A 23,209-nucleotide genomic window follows, 5' to 3' on the forward strand; every position below is an offset into this window, starting at 1 on the left:
CAGCTTTACTGTAACCTTTTCCTTGTTCTGTCTGGTGAGTGGGACGTCAGTGTGTCTGACTATAGAGTCACCTATTACAAGTGTATCAGGCATGTTGTTAGGCCTTAAGGGCTGTGACTGTTTGGCACACTGACTTTGAGAAATATGTGTTGCATGTGCTATGTTTTGAGGTAGTGGTTTCTTGGATGGCTTCTTTGGAGGCCTCTGTTTTGGTAGATTTTTAATTAGAGCCTCCAAGTATGTCTTTGTGGGTTTATTGTTTGGTTTGCAGTTGTGTTTGGTCTATGTGAGTCTGGGTTTGTGGTGTGTGTGGTTACCTTCTCCTCCTGGCTGGTCTTGCCAGTACTGAGTCGAGAGAGCTCAGCCTCCAGATTGGCTATATAGTTGCATCTCTCACATATATTTGTATTTGTTGGGAGGAGGAGAGGGTTGTCTGTGTACATGAGGTAGTTATAACATTGCCTCAAGATTCCCAGATTCTCCATCTGAACTGGAGAGGACGCCAGTAATTGACCTCTCGACATGCTAGAATAGTGTAAGGGATTGCTGAGTACTGAGTCAGAAAGGACCTAAAGGGAAATGGGTACTCAAGGGGATTGTAGGTGGATGTAGTGCTTTCTTTTGTTCAAGAGTGCTTTACCTGTGTAAAAATGCTTTAGGATCAAGTGCTGGGCTTTTAGGATAGATAATAGACTGATTTTATTGAAGGTAGAGCAGTTTTAAGGGAAAAACTGAAGAGCAGACTTGGCGGAGCCAGAAATAGTTTAAACTTGTTTAACCAGCGCTGTGCTATGCACAAAGCCGCGCAAACGCAGATTTTTATACAGGGAACTTCAAAAGAGCTAGAAATGGTCCAAAACTACCAATTACTACTAGATCTTGTGCTGAGGTCACTCCTTCAGGGACAGATAGGCTGCTCAAGGCTCCCCACTCCCACTGGAGAGCAAAGAAACTTCCTTCTATCCAAGTAAGGCAATGGGCAACACAGGAACTATCCCAAAGACCAGAATACAGCAAAGCCTGTATACTGGACTATTCTAATCAAGGAAAGATTTGCTGAAGAATGGGACTTTATTCATGTCACAAGTAGTCCAAAGTAGCCACAGTCAAATGGTTTGGCAGAACGCGCAGTGCAGAGTGCAAAACAGTTATTTGAGAAGTAAAAATGAGATAATAGTGATGTTTTCCTGAATCTCTTGCATCTCAGAAATGTTCTTTGTGATAAACATCGTGGTTCACCTGCTCAGAGACTTCTGTCAAGATAAACCAGAACCACATTACCAATCTGTTGAAGAAGCACCTATCCCAGAAGTCCTGCTGCGATAAGACCAGTAAACCACTCAGTCCATTGTAAGAGGGAGAAATAAGGATGCAAACATCCAAAGGTTGTGATCAGATTGGTGTCGTGAAGAATATTGGTCCAGAGCTGAGATCATGCATTATAGAATCAGAAGGAGCAATCTTCAGGCAGAATCGGAAATATCTGAGACTGGTGTCCGAGCCTATACCACAGCAAATAGTTTGTGAGAAAGACTCTTTATCTCGGAGTGTGTTGTCTGGTGTTCCAATTACAGAGGAATTTCCACAGGACATTCCTGTTCCTGTAACAAATCCAGAAATTCCTGATATGAGTTGTGCACTGCAGACTGTCCCTGTTGCTAAATTTAGTCCCAGCTGTTATGTTACGAGATATGGTCAAATCTCTAAACCTTGCAGCAGATATGAAGCAACTTGGACATCAACACTGTGTTTTGTTTGCAGTGTACATAGTAATGCATGTCTAGCTCGGATATTGTTTTGTATAAAGGTTAATCTTTTTAGAGGGAAGATGTAGATAAATGTGCAATAGCCGTGGTGGTGCAGCAGTTAGTGTTGTCGCCTCCCAGCAAGAGGTTCTCCCGCTCGATTCTCGGCCGGTGCACCTTCTTTGTAGAGTCTGCATATACTCCCCGTGGTCAAGTGACGTTAAAAGACATGCAGGTAGGTGTGAATGTGAATGGGCGTGACTTTGTTGAAGGTTGGGCGTCGGGCTGGCAACTCGGTACCGTAAAAATCCACTGCCAGTCATGAGCAGACCGGAGTTCCGCTGTGGCGACCCCTAACTAGGAAAAGCCGGAAGTCTTTTAGCGTGTAGATGTGTGTATATACCTTTAAGAAGCTATCGAGGGCTTGCATGAGTGTATAAATACTGAGCATGTGCAAGTCTGACTGCCATTTTGTAGTTAGCTGTTGAAATGTGAACATGTATGTATGTAAGCTCTGTCTCTTAACTAGTTCATTCATATGTAATGATGCCGCTATCCATCCTGATGTGTTTCTATATATTAAAGCATCTGAACGAAACCCCAAGCCTTCTTATTGTATGTATTGGAAATGAACAAGTGACATCCTCCTTCCTCCCTCTTCTTTTTCTCCGTTTCTTTGTGCATTCTCATCTTCTCCAAGGAGAGGCCTATAGGTTAAGTAAAATTTTCTGTTGAGGGACAAATCTTAGGACTTGTTTAAACATTCAGAGTTAGCAACACCCTGGATCTCCTAGTTGGCTGTCTTACCCATAGCTGATTGTGAAGCAGTCACTGGGTCACATTATGGATTCTGTCAAACTCCCTTTTGAAGTTGTAGTAGAGTCTTTTGCTGGTCATTTCGCTGGGATTCAGGCCCTTCCTTTCCACTTTCCCAGCCTGGTCTTGTAAATCTCTGTCCTATTACTGATTCTACAAAGTTTCCTTCTATTAACTTATCTTCTTGGGACTGTAGTCAGATGTATTGAAAACTGGCCCTCTTCTAGGACTGTGATTCCTCTCTTTAGTAGCAGAGGGACTGCTTTGTCTACTGCAGTGCCAGTGATGCTTCCTCACTAGTTCACCAGGACCGGATGGCTTATTTCCTTTGAACCAGCGCTGACGGCAGACTTCCAGGTGTCTTCAGGGACATATGGCAGTACAAACAATTTGCCATTTGCCATGACAGTCTATCCAACATCAGTTCTATCGTTATTTGCCTTCCTGGTGTTGGTTCTGTAAATGTTGCTGGATCAAGTGTATCCCTTAACTCCTCCTTTCCAAACTCAGAATTAACTGGCATTAGGGCTACTAGCATCAGCCTGTCATACATCAGGTGCTCTGACCCTTGCCTTTTATAGTTGAAGCATACAGCCCTCGGTCTTGCATTCCTTTACTTTATTGCCCAGGCATATTGGGAATCGTTTTGTTACCTTACACCAGCTTAAACAGAACAAAAGTGCTTTGTTCAAATTCACCTCACTTGGTGTAGTTAAACCTAGAGCTTTATTGTAAAAACAAAAAATATATGGATATCTGGTGGCTCAAGTCATCTTGCATTCTATGGGGACTGAATGCTTAAAACACTGAAATTCATTGTTATGTACCAAATTGATTTCAAATTTTGAAGACTTAAAAATACTTGGTCTCCTTTTACTACCTAACAAATAAATTTGGCACGGAACAACATGCCACTTAATTTCAGTATTCAGCCCATAAGGTTGGTGAGGCAAGTATTTAAGTATGTAACAGTTCCATGTATAACATCATTTTATGTATCCCCTTCATATTCTGTCATAATTTTTTTGGTCCATAATGATGAATTTGAAGTTTGCATTGGTGTGAACAGTCCATGAAATGCCTAGCTAATTAGCTGTTTAGAATCATATTTTTTGCATCCCTTAAATGTCCCAAATGCTGAATTTTTAAAAACTCATGTCTCAGATATGTCATGAGACGTGCTTCGGATCAGATACACAACTCCATTACTCACAGGATTCCACTGCTGTCTACTTGAAGCCTATAGTCTCTAGGAAATATTTCCTGGTGTCGTATATCTTTAATTGCCAGTAATATGCATACCTTGTATATAATGACTGTGGACCAGATGATGGATACTATGGTCCCTTTTGACAGTAGTCCTTGGCTTAGTAGGCAGAAATGTCTGTAGGTCTGTCTATAGAGGTAGTGTCACAGTGCTTATTAATTTCCCAGGGTGAATACAGTATATGTACCTGTAAGTTAACACACACAGGGTGTCCCCGATTGTCTTCTAACTTGTATTATCCTCCAAAAAAAAAAACAGGTTCTCCTCCTGTAGTACTTATCCATGTTATGCATCCACCACTGCAATCAGTAGCTTTTCCTATAACTTTCTTACTGTAACCCCTTCAGTAAAAAGTTTCTACACAAATCTTTAGAATTATTTTTCAAAATCACATTCTTAGGGCACAGCTTAGCTATTCTCACACCTTAGCTGTATGATGGTGATCTCACTAATGTTTAAAATGATGTTAGTGGTGATGGTAGTTGGGGGGGGGGGGACCGCATCCAAAAAGTATATGCCATTTGTGTTTCATAGTTCAACTGTAGCCCAAAAATAATATCCAAATGTTTCTGAAAATGTATAGTCTGTAATAGTTGTATTTAATGGAGATAAGTACTTGAGCATCTTCTGTTAGTGTAAATGCAGTGTCCTTTTGCTGCCACCATAAAAAGACTACTACTTGCGGGGTAGATTATTTTCTCCCATAAAAGTTCCCTTAACTTGCACAGAAAAACTATATATAAAAACTAATTGTGTATTTTAAAATAAAATGTAACAGGTAACAAATGCTTCTGAGTTTTTCAGGCTTTCATCCATAATAGAAAGTATTGCTTCAAGATCATCCTTGTATAATTTTTTTTATGGAAGCATAAGGTATATTTTATTTATTTGATATTTGTTTACTGGAAAAGTATGACTTGATAATAACACCTTTTCACTAGAAGTCCGGGGAGAAACAAAAACCAATAGAACATCACGGGCCTGATACCAAAAGATTTGTGCTGAGACCAGGTGTTTTGGAATTTGGCCACTGGTGTAAGCCTGTTCCTAGATGGGCCTTGCCCCGAAGTAAGTCACACTGAGAGCAGGTCTTTCAGAACCAGGGCAGACATGACACTGAGAGCAACTGTTTTGGAATCTGTTCCCCTATATATACCCATTTATGTGGTTTATTTAGTTTGTTTGTGTAGGTAGTATGTAGCCGGCGGTGGGATGGGACAACTATGACATTTCGAGTTTTTGAATTTCGCGATTTAGGGCGTTCAGTGTATTTGCGGTTCACGGAATATGTGTTGGCGTTTAGGTGTTCGGGTAAGTAAACGTTTGTGGTTTTAATATAGACCCGATAAAATGCTGACAGTCTTGCCATCTGCTAATGTTTAGTGTTTAACATTTTTCCCTGTTTTGTTTTACATGTATCTTTTAATTTTACAGGTGAGGATGTCTGTCATAAATCTACTTACAGTGCCCTTCCCAACGATTACAACTGGTAAGTTGTTCATTCCTTGCCTTAAGTTAAATGTGGTTTACTCTGGTTTTACACGTAATGCATGGTAAAAAACCTTCAGTCACATAACCTGCTAACAGGAAAGCTACATTTGGCATCCTTCATTGCAGTTTAACCGAATTGAATGTGTTTTCCAGTATTCATGGTATAGAACTTTGAACATTGACTGCACTCTAATTTGTCTTGATTATTGGAGTGGTTAGCTTTCTGCCTGCTTTTGACATGCATTTTGTTGTTGCACATCATGTTATGTATTGGATCTTACTTTGTCTCTCTCCCTGCAGCCATCTGCTGACTATCAGCTGCCACCAACTCCTTTCTTCCTTTACTTGGGCTATTAGATCTGCATTAGTCTTCTGCGGGCTCAGCCTGACCCATGTTAGGGGCTAGTGAGGAGATTGAGGTTGATGGTGCAGCACCATACTGCTGCTGAGGAGTGTGCCTTAATTCCAGCCACCCTACAGCAGCTTTGTAAGCTCCACAATAGCTGCCCTCAGAGGGGCGTGCGTGCTTCCAAAAGCATGAGGAAGGTAAATCATCATTCTTGAAATTGCTTGCAAGTGTGCATGCACACGTGTTCTGTGCTAAAATGCCACCATTTCCAGAATACATGTCAGTATTTTGAGGCCACTGGTTGCAGCAGTAGGCTTTGGTATCCCTGTAAAAGGTAAGTTACTGAAAAATGAATTGAGTTGTTCCTTGTATTGTGTGCATTGTGCAGGTGATGGGGTTTAAAAGGGGGTCATAGACATTTTAGGTGCCAGCCACAGCAGATCTGAGGATATGACAACAAAGTAACTGAATTGAAGTCATCACTGCTGTTAATTGTATTAGCCTTGCTTTTGTATGAGCTGTTTGCTTGTGGTGCTGCTGCACTAAGTGGTAGTTATCCAGATTATATAACATGTAAAGCAGCATGATGCTCTTTTCAGTGTCATTTGCAATAAAGTTGAGGAATTGTCCATCAGTGATCTCCAAATATATTACAGGGTATGAATTTGCTTTTTCCAAATGTGTTTGGGATGAATGTCCTCATTTGAGTCACTGACTGTGGACATTCCACAACATTAAAGGAATGAAAACTGAAATCATTAAACATATTGTGTATGTATGTATGTATATATGTTGCAGGCGTGTTTCTCTGCTTCTGTTAGGATACACCACTTAACCCATATGTTCCATTTTATATTTCTTTTGTGCAGAGCCACACACTCCATTGAAAGATGTGCTTAACTGTAAAGTACAATTTCCTGAAACTAGTTTGACTCCTTTCACTCTCCTAGTTTTCTTTTTCAGTATGCTGCAAATCTTTTTTTCTCCTTCAGCTAAGTTGTCCTGTTTTTGTACCCAGTCTAGTATAGGGTCATCAACACATTGTAAGATGATGCTTACCACTATTAAAGTGAAACTGGTGTATTGTATATTAAATCTGTGCAAACTAGGAAAAAGGATTAGTGTCTTAGTTCCTGCTTGTTTTGTTTCTTCAGCTACTTCATCGTTTAATTGTGCTGTAAAAATGAATTATTATTGTGTCTTGTCTGACTCTGCTTTGTCGGAGTCCCTTTTTTTTTGTTTTTTTGTTATCTTGTTTCCATTCTGTTAAGTTTGTGTGTATTGCAGAAGTGACAAGATTTCCTGTAAACCAAATTGTCTCTCTTCAGTCAAGATAGGCTTCCATGGAACAAAACAAAAGCAAAATTAAAAAATAAACACTCATGGGTTAAAAAATGCAATATATAGAACCAATGGACAAGGTTTAAAATTGTGTTTTGCATGCATACCCCCCCCCCCTCAAGGGCCTTGCTTCCACTACTTTGTTCAACTTACTTATTCTAATTCTGACATTCAAGACTGAGAAAGAGCAAAATGCACGTCATTGTTGTATTTTGCCTTTTTTTTTTCCCAGCTTGCAGTGATTCTGGGCAAAGCAGATGATACAAAACTGATTACAGCTGAAAAAGAAAAGAAAAGGACTTTTGTAAAACCACCACCATACCAAGATGTCTCCCAATCCTTAGGGAAACAGTTTTGCTAATATGCAAAATGTTCATAGGTAGTTACTAAGCTTGTAGTCTAGAAAACCAGTGAGTAGCATATGCTAAATTCCCAGTTGCTGTCAAGTATCATTTAGTTAAGTGACTTGCTCAGGGTCACACATTTGACTTGTGAGGGCTGAGGGAATCAAACCTTGTACCACAGGAACTACATCTCGCAGCCTGAATCCACTGCAACAAATGCCAGATGTACCTTTTCAGTTCTAGGAGCAGAGCTTCCATCTATATTTTAAAGTAATTTCATGATATTTCTATTCACGTTAAAGCGTTTGGGTCAAGTGCTGCAATGTGTTTTCCCAGTTGTCCTTCATTTCTTCTTGGGTCATCTTTTTTTTAATGAAAAGCTTATTAATTTTTGTTAAACCTCATGATAATTTTAGTTTTTCCTAGTGTGAAATTACCTTGGGATAACATGCAGTGCACGCACAGATTTGGACACTTTTTCGCCCAAGCACAGTGGGTTTGCTCATTAAAGTCTATGGATGCAGCTCAGGTTTTTCCTTCACTGATGTCACCAAGGTTAGTTTCCTGTCTTTCCCTGGAGCCTCTATCCCAAATGACCATTGGGGCTACGTGGAAGTTAGCATACTCAGCCAAGAGCAGTATGATACCTCAAGTGGAGTTTAATAGTTTTATTTTAGTAGCTATGAGAAAAATTGATGGAAAATGTAACTTTCAAGGACAAATAAGTTGATGTTTTAATTCTTCTATCAAAACAAAACGTATGCATGATTTTATGTACTTTGTATGCGCCCTATGTGATAAAAGTAATGTGTGTTTGTGTGTATTTTTGTGAATTTGGACTAAAGGGATAATGCAGTAGGCTGTGAAGTTGTGTTGAAAGCTAAGACATGGGTTGTGACTGTTTTGTATTTGTAAAATACATTCACTTCATTTCCTTTAGTATGCATACTGTCTCAGTAGTGTACACTGACTTTGACTGTTTAAAAATAGCATGCATATATATATATATATATATATATATATATATATATATATATATATATATATATATATTGCTGCTTCCACCAAGAATTATCGGGGATCGAAGTGAATATGTAACTGTCGTTTCCTTTTGCACGTGCTGTTATTTTATCATGTCCCTTAAGATGCATACACTAGAGTCCAAGTAAACCATATCCACAATGGTTAACAGTGATCATTTAACTGCCCTATGATTTCACACACACACTATCCTCCTTCTCAAAAACCATTAGCCACCTTGTGAGCATCTGTCTGATGTTAGTTTGTGGTAGAAGTGAATGAAGGGCCTTAGTAATTCATTTTACCTTGTTTCTATTAGACGCACATGCAACGCCCCATCAACAGCAAGCCATATCGGTGATTGATTATGGTTGTGTAACTGCCTTTTGCTTTCAGACACAGAATAACCCCCAAAAGATGGCAGCTACCTCCAATGTCTGATCACAAAGAAAGTGGAAAAAATAATGGCCACAGTAATGTATCCCAACCATGATCTGTGTTAAAAAGTGTAAATAAATAAATGGATCACTGCTGGAGGCATTATGTGCTCTCTCCAGATATATCTGGTTTCCTTGTTTTGTATTAAATTGTTGGAACTCGCAGTGCAGAGTCCTGACAAGCAGAGGGGAAAAAAAGTAAAAATATATGAGAACAAATATCACTATTCTACTTTAGAGTTTTTTGTTTGTTTTTTTTGGGGGGGGGGCATACCCCAGATTTATATATACCAACTCCAAGATTGCCATACCTTGGAGAGAATAGAATATTCTGAGAAAGTACAATCTTGGAGTTGGTATATGCAAGTCTGAATTTTTGTCCATTCAGTCTCGGCATTTTGGGGCTGGACACTGAATCCTGATATGCCAAATGGTTACCAGTTCCCTTCCAGTAATTATAAAAATAAAATTATCTGCAAGGGAACCACTATCCCTGAAGATTGGAGCATCGGCTTCTTTTAACCATGCTGTTCAGATGACTAGAGATTACTGGGTAAGTGTAGTTGCCAAGAGCAACTGAACCTATTAAAGTGTCTACCTCATAAAGTAACAAAACATTAATTGGATAGCTATGTCCTGTTCCTGCGTGAGGAGGATTGCAGCAAGAATTCATTCATTCATTCGTTCAGTCATTCACCAGTTGCCTGCTTTATCCTAATTAGTGTAGTTGTGTTTCCAGCAAATTCAATAGCCCCTCAGGTAATTGGAGAATAACTGATGAAAACTGAGTAATGCTGAACTACTACAAATTATTAGTTATTATGAGAAATTAAAAAAAAAAAACACTAAATTTTGATAGACTGGAAGAATGCAGTCCACAGACCATTATGTTCAAGCCCCTAATATAGAGAGATGAATGGTTCATTACTGAAATGGTATGCACATATTTGTGCAAGGAGTTTTTAACAGAAATATAATTGCATTATTTATTTTATTTACTGATTTGATTTTTGGCATTTGTTGACCAGGTTGGTCTGGCTGGGCAAGAAACAAGTTATCCTTTTCAGCTGAGTGCCTGTATGAAAAACGTCAAGAAAAATTATACATAGAAAGAAAAGCAAAGTGGTACAAATTACAGGAGAGGAATTCATTTTGTACCTATACATTGTTAAATGCAGACACAGTAACACATTTATTTATTGCATTTGTTTACCGGGAAAGTCCACTGGCCCTTGGAGAGGCCATTTTCAGTGGAGGCCCGGGGAGAAAACCTCCACATACAAATTATACAGAAATTAACTTTCAGTTACATAAATGGCAAGAAGGCTATACTTTACAGAATATACAAAAATACAGTTTAGTTACATAAATGCTTAGAGTGCTAGACAGTAGCAATAATAGGCATGGATTTCTAGGTAACACAGTATAATGTACATGCAAGAGTTATACTGAAATTAAATAGGCAGCTGGGCAATGGATTGAGGAGTAGAATAGGAGTACAAAGAAGACGGGGATGAAAGGTTCAGAAGGGATAGTAATATGGGTATAGTGATTGAGGGTATGTATCAAATTTTGGGGTAGGTATCGGGTAGGCACAGCTGGGCTGGGATGGTTAGAGTGCAGTTTGGCAAAAAGGAGGAGGATGGGAAAAGAGTTGGGGAAAAAGTAGAGGGGTAGAGTAGGGGAGATAGGGTTTAGACAGTTATTTTTGGCATGGGCATAGCCATCAAGATGAGAGGTATTGTCTAAGAGACCTTTTAAATAGGGCAAGGCTACTAATGGAGGTTATTATGGATGGGAGGGAGTTCCAGAGTTTGGAAACAGTATAGGAATAGAGCATTTGACCGGCTGGGAGTTGGGGTTTGTTGACTTTGAGCAGAGTTTTATTTTCTGATCTAGGGGGTCTATTTGGCTGGCACAAGGTCAGCAGGGAGGAGAGAAATGGGCATGATATGGGGTTATATATTAGTTTGTGTGCAGTAGTTAAGTGAAGGTAGTTTAGATAGAGTTAAGTGAAGGTAGTTTAGATAGAGTGGTAGTTCAAGACAGTTGAGTTGCTGTAATGAGGAGCAGTGGTGAGTAGAGGATCTAGCATTTGTTGCGAATTTGGCAACCTTATTATAACATGAATCTAGCTTGGTTTTGAGGGATGAGTGAATATTTGTAAGGATAGGGGAACCATATAGCAGGCATGGAAGTAGGAAGGCTGAGGCTAGAGCCTTTTTTGCACCAAGGTTACGATAACAGTTGTGCCTGTAGAGGGTGCCCAGTTTCTGATATGTTTTTTTGATATTGTTGAGAACATGGAGGTCAAATGTTAGGTCTTCGTCAAGAGTTTGGTGCTAGAGACTGTTTCAATGGTGGTATTGTTAAGGGAGCAGATAGAGAATTCTGACCTATTTAAGGGGGGGTTGTCTTTTTGGGAGTGAATAAAATCTGTTTTGTCTTGTTTGGGTTGAGGGCAAGGTGGTTGTTTGACATTCAGTTTTCAGTGGATGTAAAGGTTTGCTGAGTTGGTAGTTGAAGCTCAGAAGGGATTTTTGCAGTGCAGATGATTGTAGAGTCATCTGCATATTGGATCACGATGCCATGAGTAAGGGAGTTATGGAAGTCATTTATAAATGTTAATGTTAATATGTATGTATGTAAGTGTGTGTGTGTGTATATATATATATATATATATATATATATATATATATATTAGTTATGTTAATAGCATTGTAATAACCAGTAATCTTGTCACATATATCCAGTAGTTTACAGTTATGATTTGTGGGAGGAGGAAGTTAGAAATTTAATTGCTGACACATCACAGAGAGGATGTAGTTAGAGATGAGGAGAGTTTTTGTGCTATGCAGATTAAGAGAGTGGAGTAAGAGAAAAAAAGCATAAATTTAGTGCAGAAGAATGAGCATCACGCTGACTGCTCAGAATACTAGAATCGTAAGTCCATATTGGTTAAAATATCAGTAGTGCTCCATGTACAAAACAGTAGTATATGTTTATCAAAATGGATTCACTCAGTTGTATACTCTGGAGTTTACCTAACCAGCTTTGATTTTTGTTTTGATATTTTTACAGCAAAGTTGAACTAGCCCTGACATCTGATGGCAGAACAATTGTCTGTTATCACCCATCGCTGGATTTTCCTTATGAACACACAAAGGTAAAATTATTATTTTGTGTAGTGGCGACTTGTCTGTAATCTTCTTTTGGGTGTTTTTTTTTTTTTGGGGGGGGGATTGGTAATTTTTGATTAGTTAATAGCTGGTATACAGCTGTTACAACTCTTGTATTGGTTCATTACATTTCTTTACTTGGTGCCTCTGATTCGTATTAAGTCTGCAGTGAAACCATTAATCTGATATCAGACAGGAGTCCTCTGCAGTGGTTTTATTGTAGGACTTTCCTCTCCTGCATACGCAGTCTTGGCTTTTTTCTCATCTGTTCCTATACCTGTTGCCAATACAAATGGCTTTGCCTGATATTGCCGAATTTGGATACATCATGTCCAGTCTCTGCTGTAGACTGTTGCAGGACAAGTAATCTATGCAGATCTCGGTGCTCTATATATATATATATTTTTTTTTTTTTTGCAGGTAGGCTGTGCCCTCTCACACCCTTGAAGTGGGGTCTTTGCCCCATACTCCTACTCCTTATCTCTAAGTATATTGTCTACAAGATGGCAGTAACTCAGAGAAAAGGGAAATATGTGGTTTCCTTCTCTCTGAGTTGGTGCAACCTCAGAAGTAGGATATGTAGCGATTGGAAGTGTGGGGGGGGGCAGGGGGCACTGCCCCCTGCAAAAATGCTGAAACTTGTGTTCAAAATTTTATTTATCTATTTATTTAAAGCTGACTTTCAGCAGGAGTTGTATTGTGTCTTTGTGGACTTGGAGATAGCATATGATAGGGTGCCTAGAGAGGAGTTGTGGTATTGTATAAGGAAGTCCGGAGTGGCAGAGAAGTAAGTAAAAGTGCTACAGGATATGTACGAGGGTAGTGTGACAGTGGTGAAGTCTGCAGTGGGAGTGACAGATCTGTTTTTAAGGTGGAGGTGGGATTACATCAAGGATCAGCTCTGAGCCCTTTCTTATTTGCAATGGTGATGGACAGGTTGACAGACGAGATCAGACAGGAGGCCCCATGGACTATGATGTTTGCAGATGACATTGTGATCTGTAGTGAGAGTAGGGACCAGGTTGAGGAGACCCTGGAGAGGTGGAGATATGCTCTAGAGACTAGAGGAATGAAGGTCAGCAGGATTAAGACAGAATATGTGTGTGTGAATGAGAGGAAGGATAGAGGAATGGTGAGGATGCAGGGAGTAGAGTTGGCGAAGGTGAATGAGTTTACATACTTGGGATCAACAGTTCAGAGTAATGGTGAGTGTGGAAGAGAGGTGAAGAAGAGAGTACAGGGTGGAATGGGTGGAGAAGTGTCAGGAGTGATTTGTGACAGAATGGTACCAGTAAGAGTGAAAGGGAAGGTCTACAAGAGGGTAGTGAGACCAGCTATGTTGTATGGGTTGGAGACCGTGGCATTGACAAAAAGGCAGGAGTCAGAGCTGGAAGTGGCAGAGTTAAAGATGTTAAGATTTGCACTGGGTGTGACAAGGATGGACAGGATTAGGAATCCATATATTAGAGGGTCAGCTCAGGTTGGATGCTTTGGAGACAGAGAGGCGAGATTGTGTTGGTTTGGACATGTGCTGAGGAGGGATGATGGGTATATTGGGAAAAGGATGTTAAGGATGGAGCTGCCAGGTAAGAGGAAAAGAGGAAGACCTAAGATAAGGTTTATGGACGTGGTGAGAGAGAACATGCAGGTGGTTGGTGTGACAGAGTAATATGCAGAGGACAGGAAGAAATGGAAACAGATGATCCGCTGTGGCGACCCCTAATGGGAACAGCCGAAAGAGAACACGATTTAAAGCTGACTTTTTGAAAAAAGACAGTGGGATAGAGTGGCCAAATAAACTCCAGCATATGGACTAGGAGAACATGCCTAGCCCTCACACCCAATTTGTTGTCATTTGTTTTGAGCCTGGTGTCTACCATCAAAAAAAAAAATCCTTCATTTGATTCATACAAAGTACAAAGCACTTTTCCACACTCCATAGCAGACCAACCACTGCAGGGGGGAGGGCTTTTCTAGGGAGCAGCTACTGACAGTAGATCAGCTTGTTACTTACAATAGATAGGATGTTGGGGTACTCCTGTATGGCATCATACTTCATAGCAGGTAGGATTATTTTTTTCACCTAACTCCTCATTCAGGTGAAACGGTGTGTGTTTTATAGGCACATAGGGTGGCAGGCTGAAGTGGTTCCAGTTTGCAAATATGGAGTCACATCAGATTCAATTTTAGATCGGTCAGTCTGAACAGAATTCTCTGCAAAGTCATGGAGAGAGAGAGAGTCATATTGGAGCTTATCTTGGACAGTCCATGAGACCTTCTACTTTTGGATATGGAACATTTTGGCTTATTAAGTGGAGATATTGTCCTTTTAATCATGTGTCATTGAAGACCTAATAGCAGCATTAGTGAAGGACTGACAGTTCATGCTGCTGCTGTTGACCTTGCTAAAGCACTCAGCACTGTGCCACATAAGAGGATAAATGACTTGTTAAAAATAGCGTAATATCATATGTGGTTTAGTGGGTAAAATACTGGTTAATCAGTAGAGTACATGCTGGTGATAGTGGATTACTTGTCTCTTCTGATTGCTGTTATCACTGGTGTCCCCCCAGAGCTGTGCACCGGAACTGCTGTGCTCTGGATTGTTCTCCGATATTGTGACACCCGTGCCCTAGCCCAGTAATCAAGGAACCTCAGTCCTCATCACTAGCACCAGTGAGTGGCGTCCACATTGGGAGGGATAACAAATACACACACTATAAAGTACAATTTCCCTTAAGAGCACACAGGGATCACAGTCAGTGTGGGGCTGGTTTCTCCCATTCTCTCCAGATTCCCAATAAGACTCCCCACTGGCTCAGCTATAGAGTATAGATCTCAACCTGTAGGTCAAGCTAAAACCTCCAGCACCCTCTCTGTCCAACCAGTGCTTTGTGTCCCTGCCCAAGTAGCTGACACACACACACACACACACACACACACACACACACACACACACACACACACACACACACACACACACACACTTTTAAGATATGAGTTGTATACAAACACACAGACACTACTGGGGAAGGCTGGCACAGCTTTTCCAGCTATGCCCCTTTCTGCCCAGGGTATAAGGTAGTAATCCTGCCACCAACCACTAATATCAGCTACTAATACGGCCCTTCCCAAAGGTGTCCATTTTAATGTGCATTATTATTATCCAAATAGTAAGTGTGACTTGAGTCTAGAAGGCTGTTAGGAGTGGCTGGTACAGTATCACCAAATACATACAATGTACTCTAGAGCTTAAATTATATCTACACAAAATAGCCACAGTTGAAAAGTTTAAAAAATATTTAATAATAAATTAAAAACACAAGACAAATCTCCTCAATTCAACACAGTGCTAGTCAAGAGTTCAGAAATCACAGGTAAATGCTTTACAACAATATTGTTGAATAGTCTGACATAAATATAGAAAACAGCTAGAATAAACTTACTATTTTCTATCTATTTCTAAGCGAGAGACACTAAAGTCCAAGATCCTACTTACATTCAGAGTAAAGGCAAAGTACTGGTGAGTGGATGTTCTTCAGACAAAATCCAAAATGCACTATCTTTCTCTCTCAGATCTCTTAAATTGGTAATACATCACTGCTAACTAATTTTAGATTACATCATTTTTCTCTGGTTCCCAGGCTAACAGAAACTCAGAGCTTAACATGTCTTTGATCTTGCAACTGCCAGGAACCCACAGCAATAAAAAACACTATACATGTAAAATCTAGCAATTAACTCTGGTCTCAAAACAATAGAAGGAATTCCTTAGTCTAGACATTCTGTGTCCGAGCTTTGAGATCAAGCAGTCATAAAATGCTTTACTTTATCAGCTTTCTTCCAGCAGAGTGCACTGTGGTTACATTTTGAAGTTCAGCATTTAATACAGTTTTCTTTATATTTGTGAAACAGCCTGTGGATTTTCTTAATATTTACAAATGAGACAGAATTATCTACAAAATTCTATCTAGCTAGGCTGGCAGCCTTTCAGTTTTTCACATTTCTTCCCTCCCTGAGAACTCAGGCTAGTTTTTCACATGTCCCTTGAGAGGGTTAGGCCTATCTGAGTACACCTTACCCCATTCCCTGTCTTGAGAGCCCATGTGTGTTGGTATTGCTAACCCCACTGTGGTGCTGCACTGACATATAGGTTCATAGGTTCATACTAGGCTATCTGCCCAAGGGCCACCCCTTTAGTTTGAATAAAACTATGCCTATTATTTTGCTGTGCCTCTGTCAAGCAGTGACACTGAAGTAAATCCTGGGGTATTCGACCCCCCCCCATTGGGCAAGGATTCCTTTCACTCTTGCCAACCAGCGAGGGGCTCTCTGCCTCACATGTATTTTGTTCCACAGCATAGGAGTCTGGGGGGTGATGATGAATCTGTCCAGCATGTTGCATGTTCCACAACCCAAGGTTTAAGTCTCCCACTTTTGTGGGGTTCTGAGATCTCTAGATTTTGAGGTTGAAGATTATTCATCAAATCAGGGTTTCACATATGCTTATGTGTCAGGCTGGCCAATCTCTGAGCAAAGCGGTATATGAGACTGAATAGCTGGAGGTTCTTTGTGTCGAGCAGCATAAGACATATTTATTTTTGAGACCTTTTCTTTTTTTGTGAGGACTTTTTGGGGCTTTCCAGCCTTTGCTGGTGTTGCTGGTGTATGAATGGGATGGGGCGTACTCAATCATAATGAGTGATTACAATGAGTGATGAGTACAGGGGTGATGATTGATCTAGATGTAGATCCTCATCCTCAGGTTCAGGGTGGCAATGTAGAAGGTTTTCCAGACTACTTCATGTGGTGGGTGGGGGAGGGGCTGTTCTGAGCCAGGGTGGAGGGTGGGAGTGGGAGCTTTCCCAGCCAGATTCAGAGTTCAGAGGAGTATCTCCGTGGTTTATCTTCATATATATATGCTTACAACCCTAGGCTCCATCTTAGCAACTTGGCATTTTGCTGGCTGGCTTGGTGTAAACATGTTAGGGGATTGTGATCTGTAACCACAGTGAATTTTCTTCCATACAGATAACGCTGAAGTTTCTGCAGTTCCCACACTATGGCTAGACATTCCTTTTCTACAGCTGCATAGCATTCCTCCCTGGGTTGAAGTCTACGACTGAGATAAACCACGGGATGCTCTTCTCCCTCTGAAGGAATCTGGCCAAGTACAGCTCCCACCCCATGATTGGAAGTATCCACCTGCATAATAAGTTCTTTGCTGTAATCTGGACTGGCTAACACAGGGGGCCCTCCCAACGCTTCTTTAAGCTTCTGGAATGCCTGCTTACATGCTGTGGGCCACACTAACTTATCTGGCATGCCTTTCCTTGTCAGGTCTGTGAGGAGAGCAGCTATGGTACTATAACTGATACAAACTTTCTGTAGTACCCTGCTGTCTCTAATAATGCCCTCACCTGCATTTTGGTAACAGGTGCAGGCCATGCCTGAATGGCTTCGACTTTGGCAGGTTCTGGCCTGATCTTACCACTCCCCACTCTATGTCCCAGGTAGGAGACCTCTGCCATACCCACCTGACATTTGCTGAGCTTAATGGTCAACCCTACTCTATGTAGTCTGCCCAGCACCTCCCTGACATGTTGAAGGTGCTCTTGCCAGGAATGGCTGTAGATGGCAATATCATCTAGGTAAGAAAGGGCAAACTCTCCTGCTAGCATATGATCTACCAACCTCTGGAAAATCTCTGGGGCATTTTTCATCCCAAAGGGTATCTTTGTGAACTCATACAAGCCAAAAGGAGTCAGAAAGGCTGACCTCTCTCTATCACTGGGAGTCAAGGGCACCTGCCAGTAACCCTTGGTAAGATCAATGGTGGCAAGATACTTGGCCCCACCCAGCTGCTTTAGGGGATCATCTGTCATAGGCATGGGGTAAGCATCAGACTCTGTTGTGACTATTTAATTTCCTGTAGTCCACACAGAACCTGGAGCTGCCATCCTTCATTGGCACCAGCACCACTGGGGAGGCCCAGGGACTGTTGGACTCTTACCCCTAGTTCCGACATCTCCTGTATCTCCTCTCTCAGAGTCTGTTTGACTCTCGCAGGCACCCTATACCTAATAGGCCTTTGGGGTCCTGTATCCACCTGGTGCTGCACCAGGTGGGTGCACCCTGGTTTCCCAGTGAACATGTCCCCAAACTCCTGTAACACTGCTCAGAATTCTCAAACCTGGGTAGGAGATGGCTGCTGGGACATTGCTACCCCTTCCACTGAGGTGTCAGTCCGACCCTCACTGAGGAGATCAGTCACCAGATCTCCCTCAGACTCCTCCTACAATCTACTACAAATATGCAGCACAAGGGCCTCCTTATGGTAAGGATTCATCATGTTAACATGGTACAATTTGTGCTCCTGCCTAACGGTTCTGTCAGGTAGTCAACATCACTTAACTTGCTTACCACCTTGTAGTTTCCCTCCCAGGCTATTTGTAGCTTGTTGTGTCTGACAGGAATGAGAACCATTACCTGCTTCCCTACAGCATACTCTCTAGTTCGAGCATTCCTGTCATACCAGCCCGCCTTCTGCCGTTGGGCTTCTGCCAGGTTCTCCTGGGCCAAGTCCATGAGTTCCCTGAGCCTTGTCCTGAGGTTTAGGACATATGCCACAACAGACTCCTTGTGAGAGTCACACTCACCTTCGCACTCATCACAAATTAAATCTAGAGGTCCCCTCACCCTGTGCCCGTACAACAACCTGAAGGGTGAAAAATCCATGGATTCCTGGGGAACCACTCTGTAAGCAAACAGATGGGGCAAATATTTGTCCCACTCCCTCTTAAACTGATCTGCAAATGCCCGTAGCATGGACTTGATTGTAGAGTTTAACCTCTCAACAAGACTGTTAGTCTGGGGATGGTAGAGGGTGGTCTAGGTGCTTCACCCCACAGTACTTCCACAGACAAGTCAGAAGGTCTGACTTGAAATTTGACACCTCTGTCAGTCAGTATTTCTTTTGGGGAAACCTTCTCTACTGAAAATCTCTAACAAAGCATTTGCCACCTCTTCTGCCTCAGTGGAGTACAGAGCCACTGCCTCAGGGTATCTTATAGTATAATCTACTTTCAATAGGATATACTTTTTCCATGTGGAACTTGGGGTACTCAGAGTCCCCATAATATCCATAGCTACCCTCTGAAATGGCTCCTCAGTCACAGGCAAAGGCATCAAAGGAGTTCTCACCTTGTCTCCTGCCTTGCCTACCTTTTGATACTGCTCACAGGTCCTGCAATACCGTTACATCTCTGGAAATTCCAGGTCAATGGAAGTTCTGCATAATATGTCTCTTTGTTTGTTTTATGCCCATGTGACCTGCAAAGAGAATATCATGGCCTATGGCTAGTAGCGCCAGACAGTAAGCTCTAGGCACTCTCAACTGCTGTATTCTCTCGCCTTCTAGCCCTCCCTCAGGGGTCCAGTCTCTGTACAGTAACCCTTTGTCTCAATGTACAGATTCCCCCTTCCCTTGAGAATCGGGTGCTACACTAGCTACGTGCTTCAGGCCTTGCAATGTAGGGTCTGAGAGCTGAGCTTGTCTCAACTCTCTTTGTAACCCTTCCCTGCTCCCCTTCCACAGGAGGTCTGGTATCCTCTGACAGTGGTGCCTCGCTGTCAGCCTGGGTACTGCTACTCCCCTCTACCTTTGCAGTCACTCTGTCCAAAGGAACATCAGTACCCACAACCAGCTGTGGCTCGCCTTCAGTCTCACTGCACCCTCTCTGAAGTAACTAGCTCACCAGTCCTGTCTGCAAGTATGCGGTCTGTCTGGGTCACCCCCAGACTGCCAGACCCACATGCTTGCCTCAAAGCCTGACTGCGTGTAACTGCATTGACGCAATGGTACTGCTTCATCAAAGTCCTTCCCTTTCAGGACATCTGCAGGATGGTAGTTTGTCTCAAGACAACCTACTATTGGCATTTTGTCTGTCCCACTTACTGGCTCCCTCACTTTTTGTTCCACACCTTGCCTCCGTGGACATCTGTATGCCATATGGCCCCACTGGTTGCATTCAAAACATTTAACCCTAGGTCCTGGATGTGTACCTGGACTAGTGGCTGCCCCTGCTACTGGCAGATTCTGTTGGGGCAGTCTGGGCTGCCCACCATGGGTGCCTTTATACCCATGAGCAGTACTGGGGGTCCCATTCCTGTGCAGGGATGCCCTGCTTGCTAGGTATAGGTTTCATTTTTTCCCCAACTCCTCTGAAGTAGCACATTGTGTGTCAATTAACCAGATCCCCATGTCCTCAGGCAAAAATGCTAAGGGCTTGTTCCCTCACCAAATGGTCTGCCAGCCCTTCAGAAGTGGAGACCCAACATCCACTCACCCACCTATGAAAATAAGTGCTCAGTTCAGCAACATATTCACATACACTTTCATCTGCCTTGCATCTATGCTCACAAACCTTTTCCCATAAATTTCAGGTATTAGCTTAAAAAATTCTAACAAACAATTCTTAGCAGTATAATGTAAGAAATCATTGTCTGACAGTTTGGAAAGTACATTTACAGCTTTACCATGGAGTAAGGGAGTCAGGAACTATACCCAGAGCCTTTGGTCAATATCCCACTGTTTACATATCCATTCAAACATACAAATAAAACTATCAAAATTATCCACCTCTGTAAACTGCAGAAAAAATGTACTGGCCTTTTGTGCTTCTGGGGTCTGGTTACTCCCTTCCCCATTACCTCCATGACTCTGGCGAAGAGTCAGTATCTCCTTTTCATGCTGCCTCTGCCTCTCCTGCTCGTCTGCTTCCAGGTGTAGCAGTTTCTCATTCTCCTCAGCCTGTAGACGTCTGTCTCTCTGCTACTTCCGTTTCCAAATGCCTGGCCTCCAACTCAAGTCTCTTTAGCTCCAGGTGGATTTTTAAGTCCTGTGCAGAAAGGCTGAGCTGTCCATTCTCTGAGTGTTGTACACCTCCACGGTCAGTCTGATTGTCCTCCTGATTGCTGTTGTCTGATGCAGCTGTGACCAAAGCTGCAATCATGTCTGCCTTAGTCAGGTTTCCATGCACCAGTACCTTAGCCTGGCACATCTCGGCCAACTGGCTCCTTTTCAGCTTGCCATACTCCCCTGCTGACATGCTTGTTTGCTCTCCCTGACTAAACTAAGCTAATAAACAAAATAAAACAATTGTGATCTGAACTCTGAATATTCACTGTGTGGCTTATTTTTAGAGTACAAAAAACGCCTTCAGTGATCATTGTACACAAGCTACAGGAATTCATTATCCACACCACTACAAGCCAGTTGCCAGCCAATTAATATGTGATGCGGATATCCCACCACTGCCAACCAATTAATATGTGACGCCTGTGCACTGACCCAGTAATCAAGGAGCTTCAATCCTCACCATTAACATCAGCGAGGGGCGTCCACATTGGGAAGGATAACAAATACACACAAAGTAAAGTACAATTTCCCTTAAAAGCACACAGAGATCAGTCAGTCTGGGGCTGGTTTCTCCCTTTCTTTCCAAATTCCCAGTAAGACACCCCACTAGCACAGCTATAGGGTATCAGTCTCAGTCTAGCGGTCTAGCTAAAACCTCCAGTACCCTCTCTGTCCAACCAGTGCTTTGTGTCCCTGCCCAAGTAGCTGACAACACACACACTTTAAGATACGAGTTGTATGCAAACACACAGACACTCCTGGAGAAGGCTGGCACAGGTTCTCCAGCTATGCCCCTTTCTGCCCAGGCTCTATGGTAGTAATCCTGCCACCAACCACTTATATCAGCTACTAATATAGCCCTTCCCAAAGGGTGTCCAATTTTACTGTACAATATTATTATCCGAATAGTAAGTGTGACTGAGACTTGAAGGTTGTTTAGGAGTGGCTGGTACATTTATCACCAAATACATGCAATGTACTCTAGAACTTAAATTATGTCTACACAAAACAGCCACAGTTGAAAGGTTTAAAAATATTTAATAAAAACACAAGACAAATCTCCTCAGTTCAACACAGTACTAGTCAAGAGTTCAGAAATCACAGGAAAATGCTTTAAAGCAATATTGTTGGATAGTCTGACTTAAATATAAAAAAACAGCTAGACTAAATTTATTATTTTCAATCTATTTCTAAGCGTGACACTAAAGTCTAAGATCCTACTTGCATACAGAGCAAAGGCAGAGTACTAGTGAGTGGATGTTCTTCAGACAAAATCCAACATGCTCTGTCTTTCTGTCTGAGATCTCTTAAATTGGTAATACATCACTACTGATTCATTTTAGATTACATCATTCTTCTAACAGAAACATATCTTTGATCTTGGCAGCTGCCAGGAACCCATTGCAATAAAAAACAATATACATGTAAAATCTTGCAATTAACTCTGGTCTCAAAATAATAGCAGAAATTCCTTAGTCCAGACATTCGGTCTCCAAGCTTTGAAATCAGTCATAAAATGCTTTACTTTAGCAGCTTTCTTCCAGCAGAGTGCACTGTGGTTACATTTTTGAAGTTCAGCATTTAACACTTTTATTTACATTTGTGAAACAGCCTGGGGATTTTATTAATATTTACAAATGACATAGAATTATCTACAAACTTCTGTCTAGCTAGGCTGACAGCCTTTCAGTTTTTCACAGATATAAATGAAGAATGAGCTTTGCATAACCTTGTATGTTTATGATTACAAATTGAGTATCAGTTCTTCAGCAAAAGATGCCAAAGTTCTACAGAAAGTAAATAAATATCTGTTGTAGTAATGACCTCGCCTTTAATGTCAAGAAATGTAGGATCACTAGAATTTGGGGGAGACCTAAATTTTACTTACAAAATGAATTTTGAAATCATTAAAAAAAAAAAAAGACATCAACCTTAGGGATCAAGTGATAAATAGTTTAAGCTATCTGTTACAGATCTACAGTGAAAGAGAAGTGCATTCTGCAGCTTATTAAATTCTAAAGGCCATGGCTACTTACTTCATTGAAGTTGGACATGTACCTCAGTGATCAACTTTTTTCTACTGAGTGTCATGTTGAATTTTGTAGTTACCGGAAACGCCTAAAATTTTAGGGTTAGAAACCTTGAACTATTCTAAGAGACTTTCAGAAATTGTCGTCATATTCTGTTTCTTGACATTTCCGTAGACATTGCCACTGTCTGGACTTTGAGGTCTTGGTGGAAGTCTATGCTTAGTGCAAACTACTGATATATCTAATTAGAACAGGGAGCACAGAAGTAAT

At 41.5% G+C, this 23,209-nt stretch overlaps 1 protein-coding gene across 1 annotated transcript in view; it reads left to right on the top strand.

Moving 5' to 3' along the window:
- The window catches only part of MRPL42 (mitochondrial ribosomal protein L42), a 190,618-nt gene that overhangs the window by 81,786 nt on the left and 85,623 nt on the right, over window positions 1-23,209 (top strand). The window contains exons 2-3 of the mRNA XM_044087649.1: window positions 5,263-5,317; window positions 11,892-11,976. Of these exons, the coding sequence (XP_043943584.1) occupies window positions 5,263-5,317; window positions 11,892-11,976 (140 nt within the window). The remainder of the gene's footprint in view (window positions 1-5,262; window positions 5,318-11,891; window positions 11,977-23,209) is intronic.

The sequence above is a fragment of the Protopterus annectens genome, chromosome 11.part0 (assembly GCF_019279795.1).
Source record: "Protopterus annectens isolate FY-2018-M chromosome 11.part0, PAN1.0, whole genome shotgun sequence".
In the NCBI taxonomy this organism is placed as follows: Eukaryota; Metazoa; Chordata; order Ceratodontiformes; family Protopteridae; genus Protopterus; species Protopterus annectens.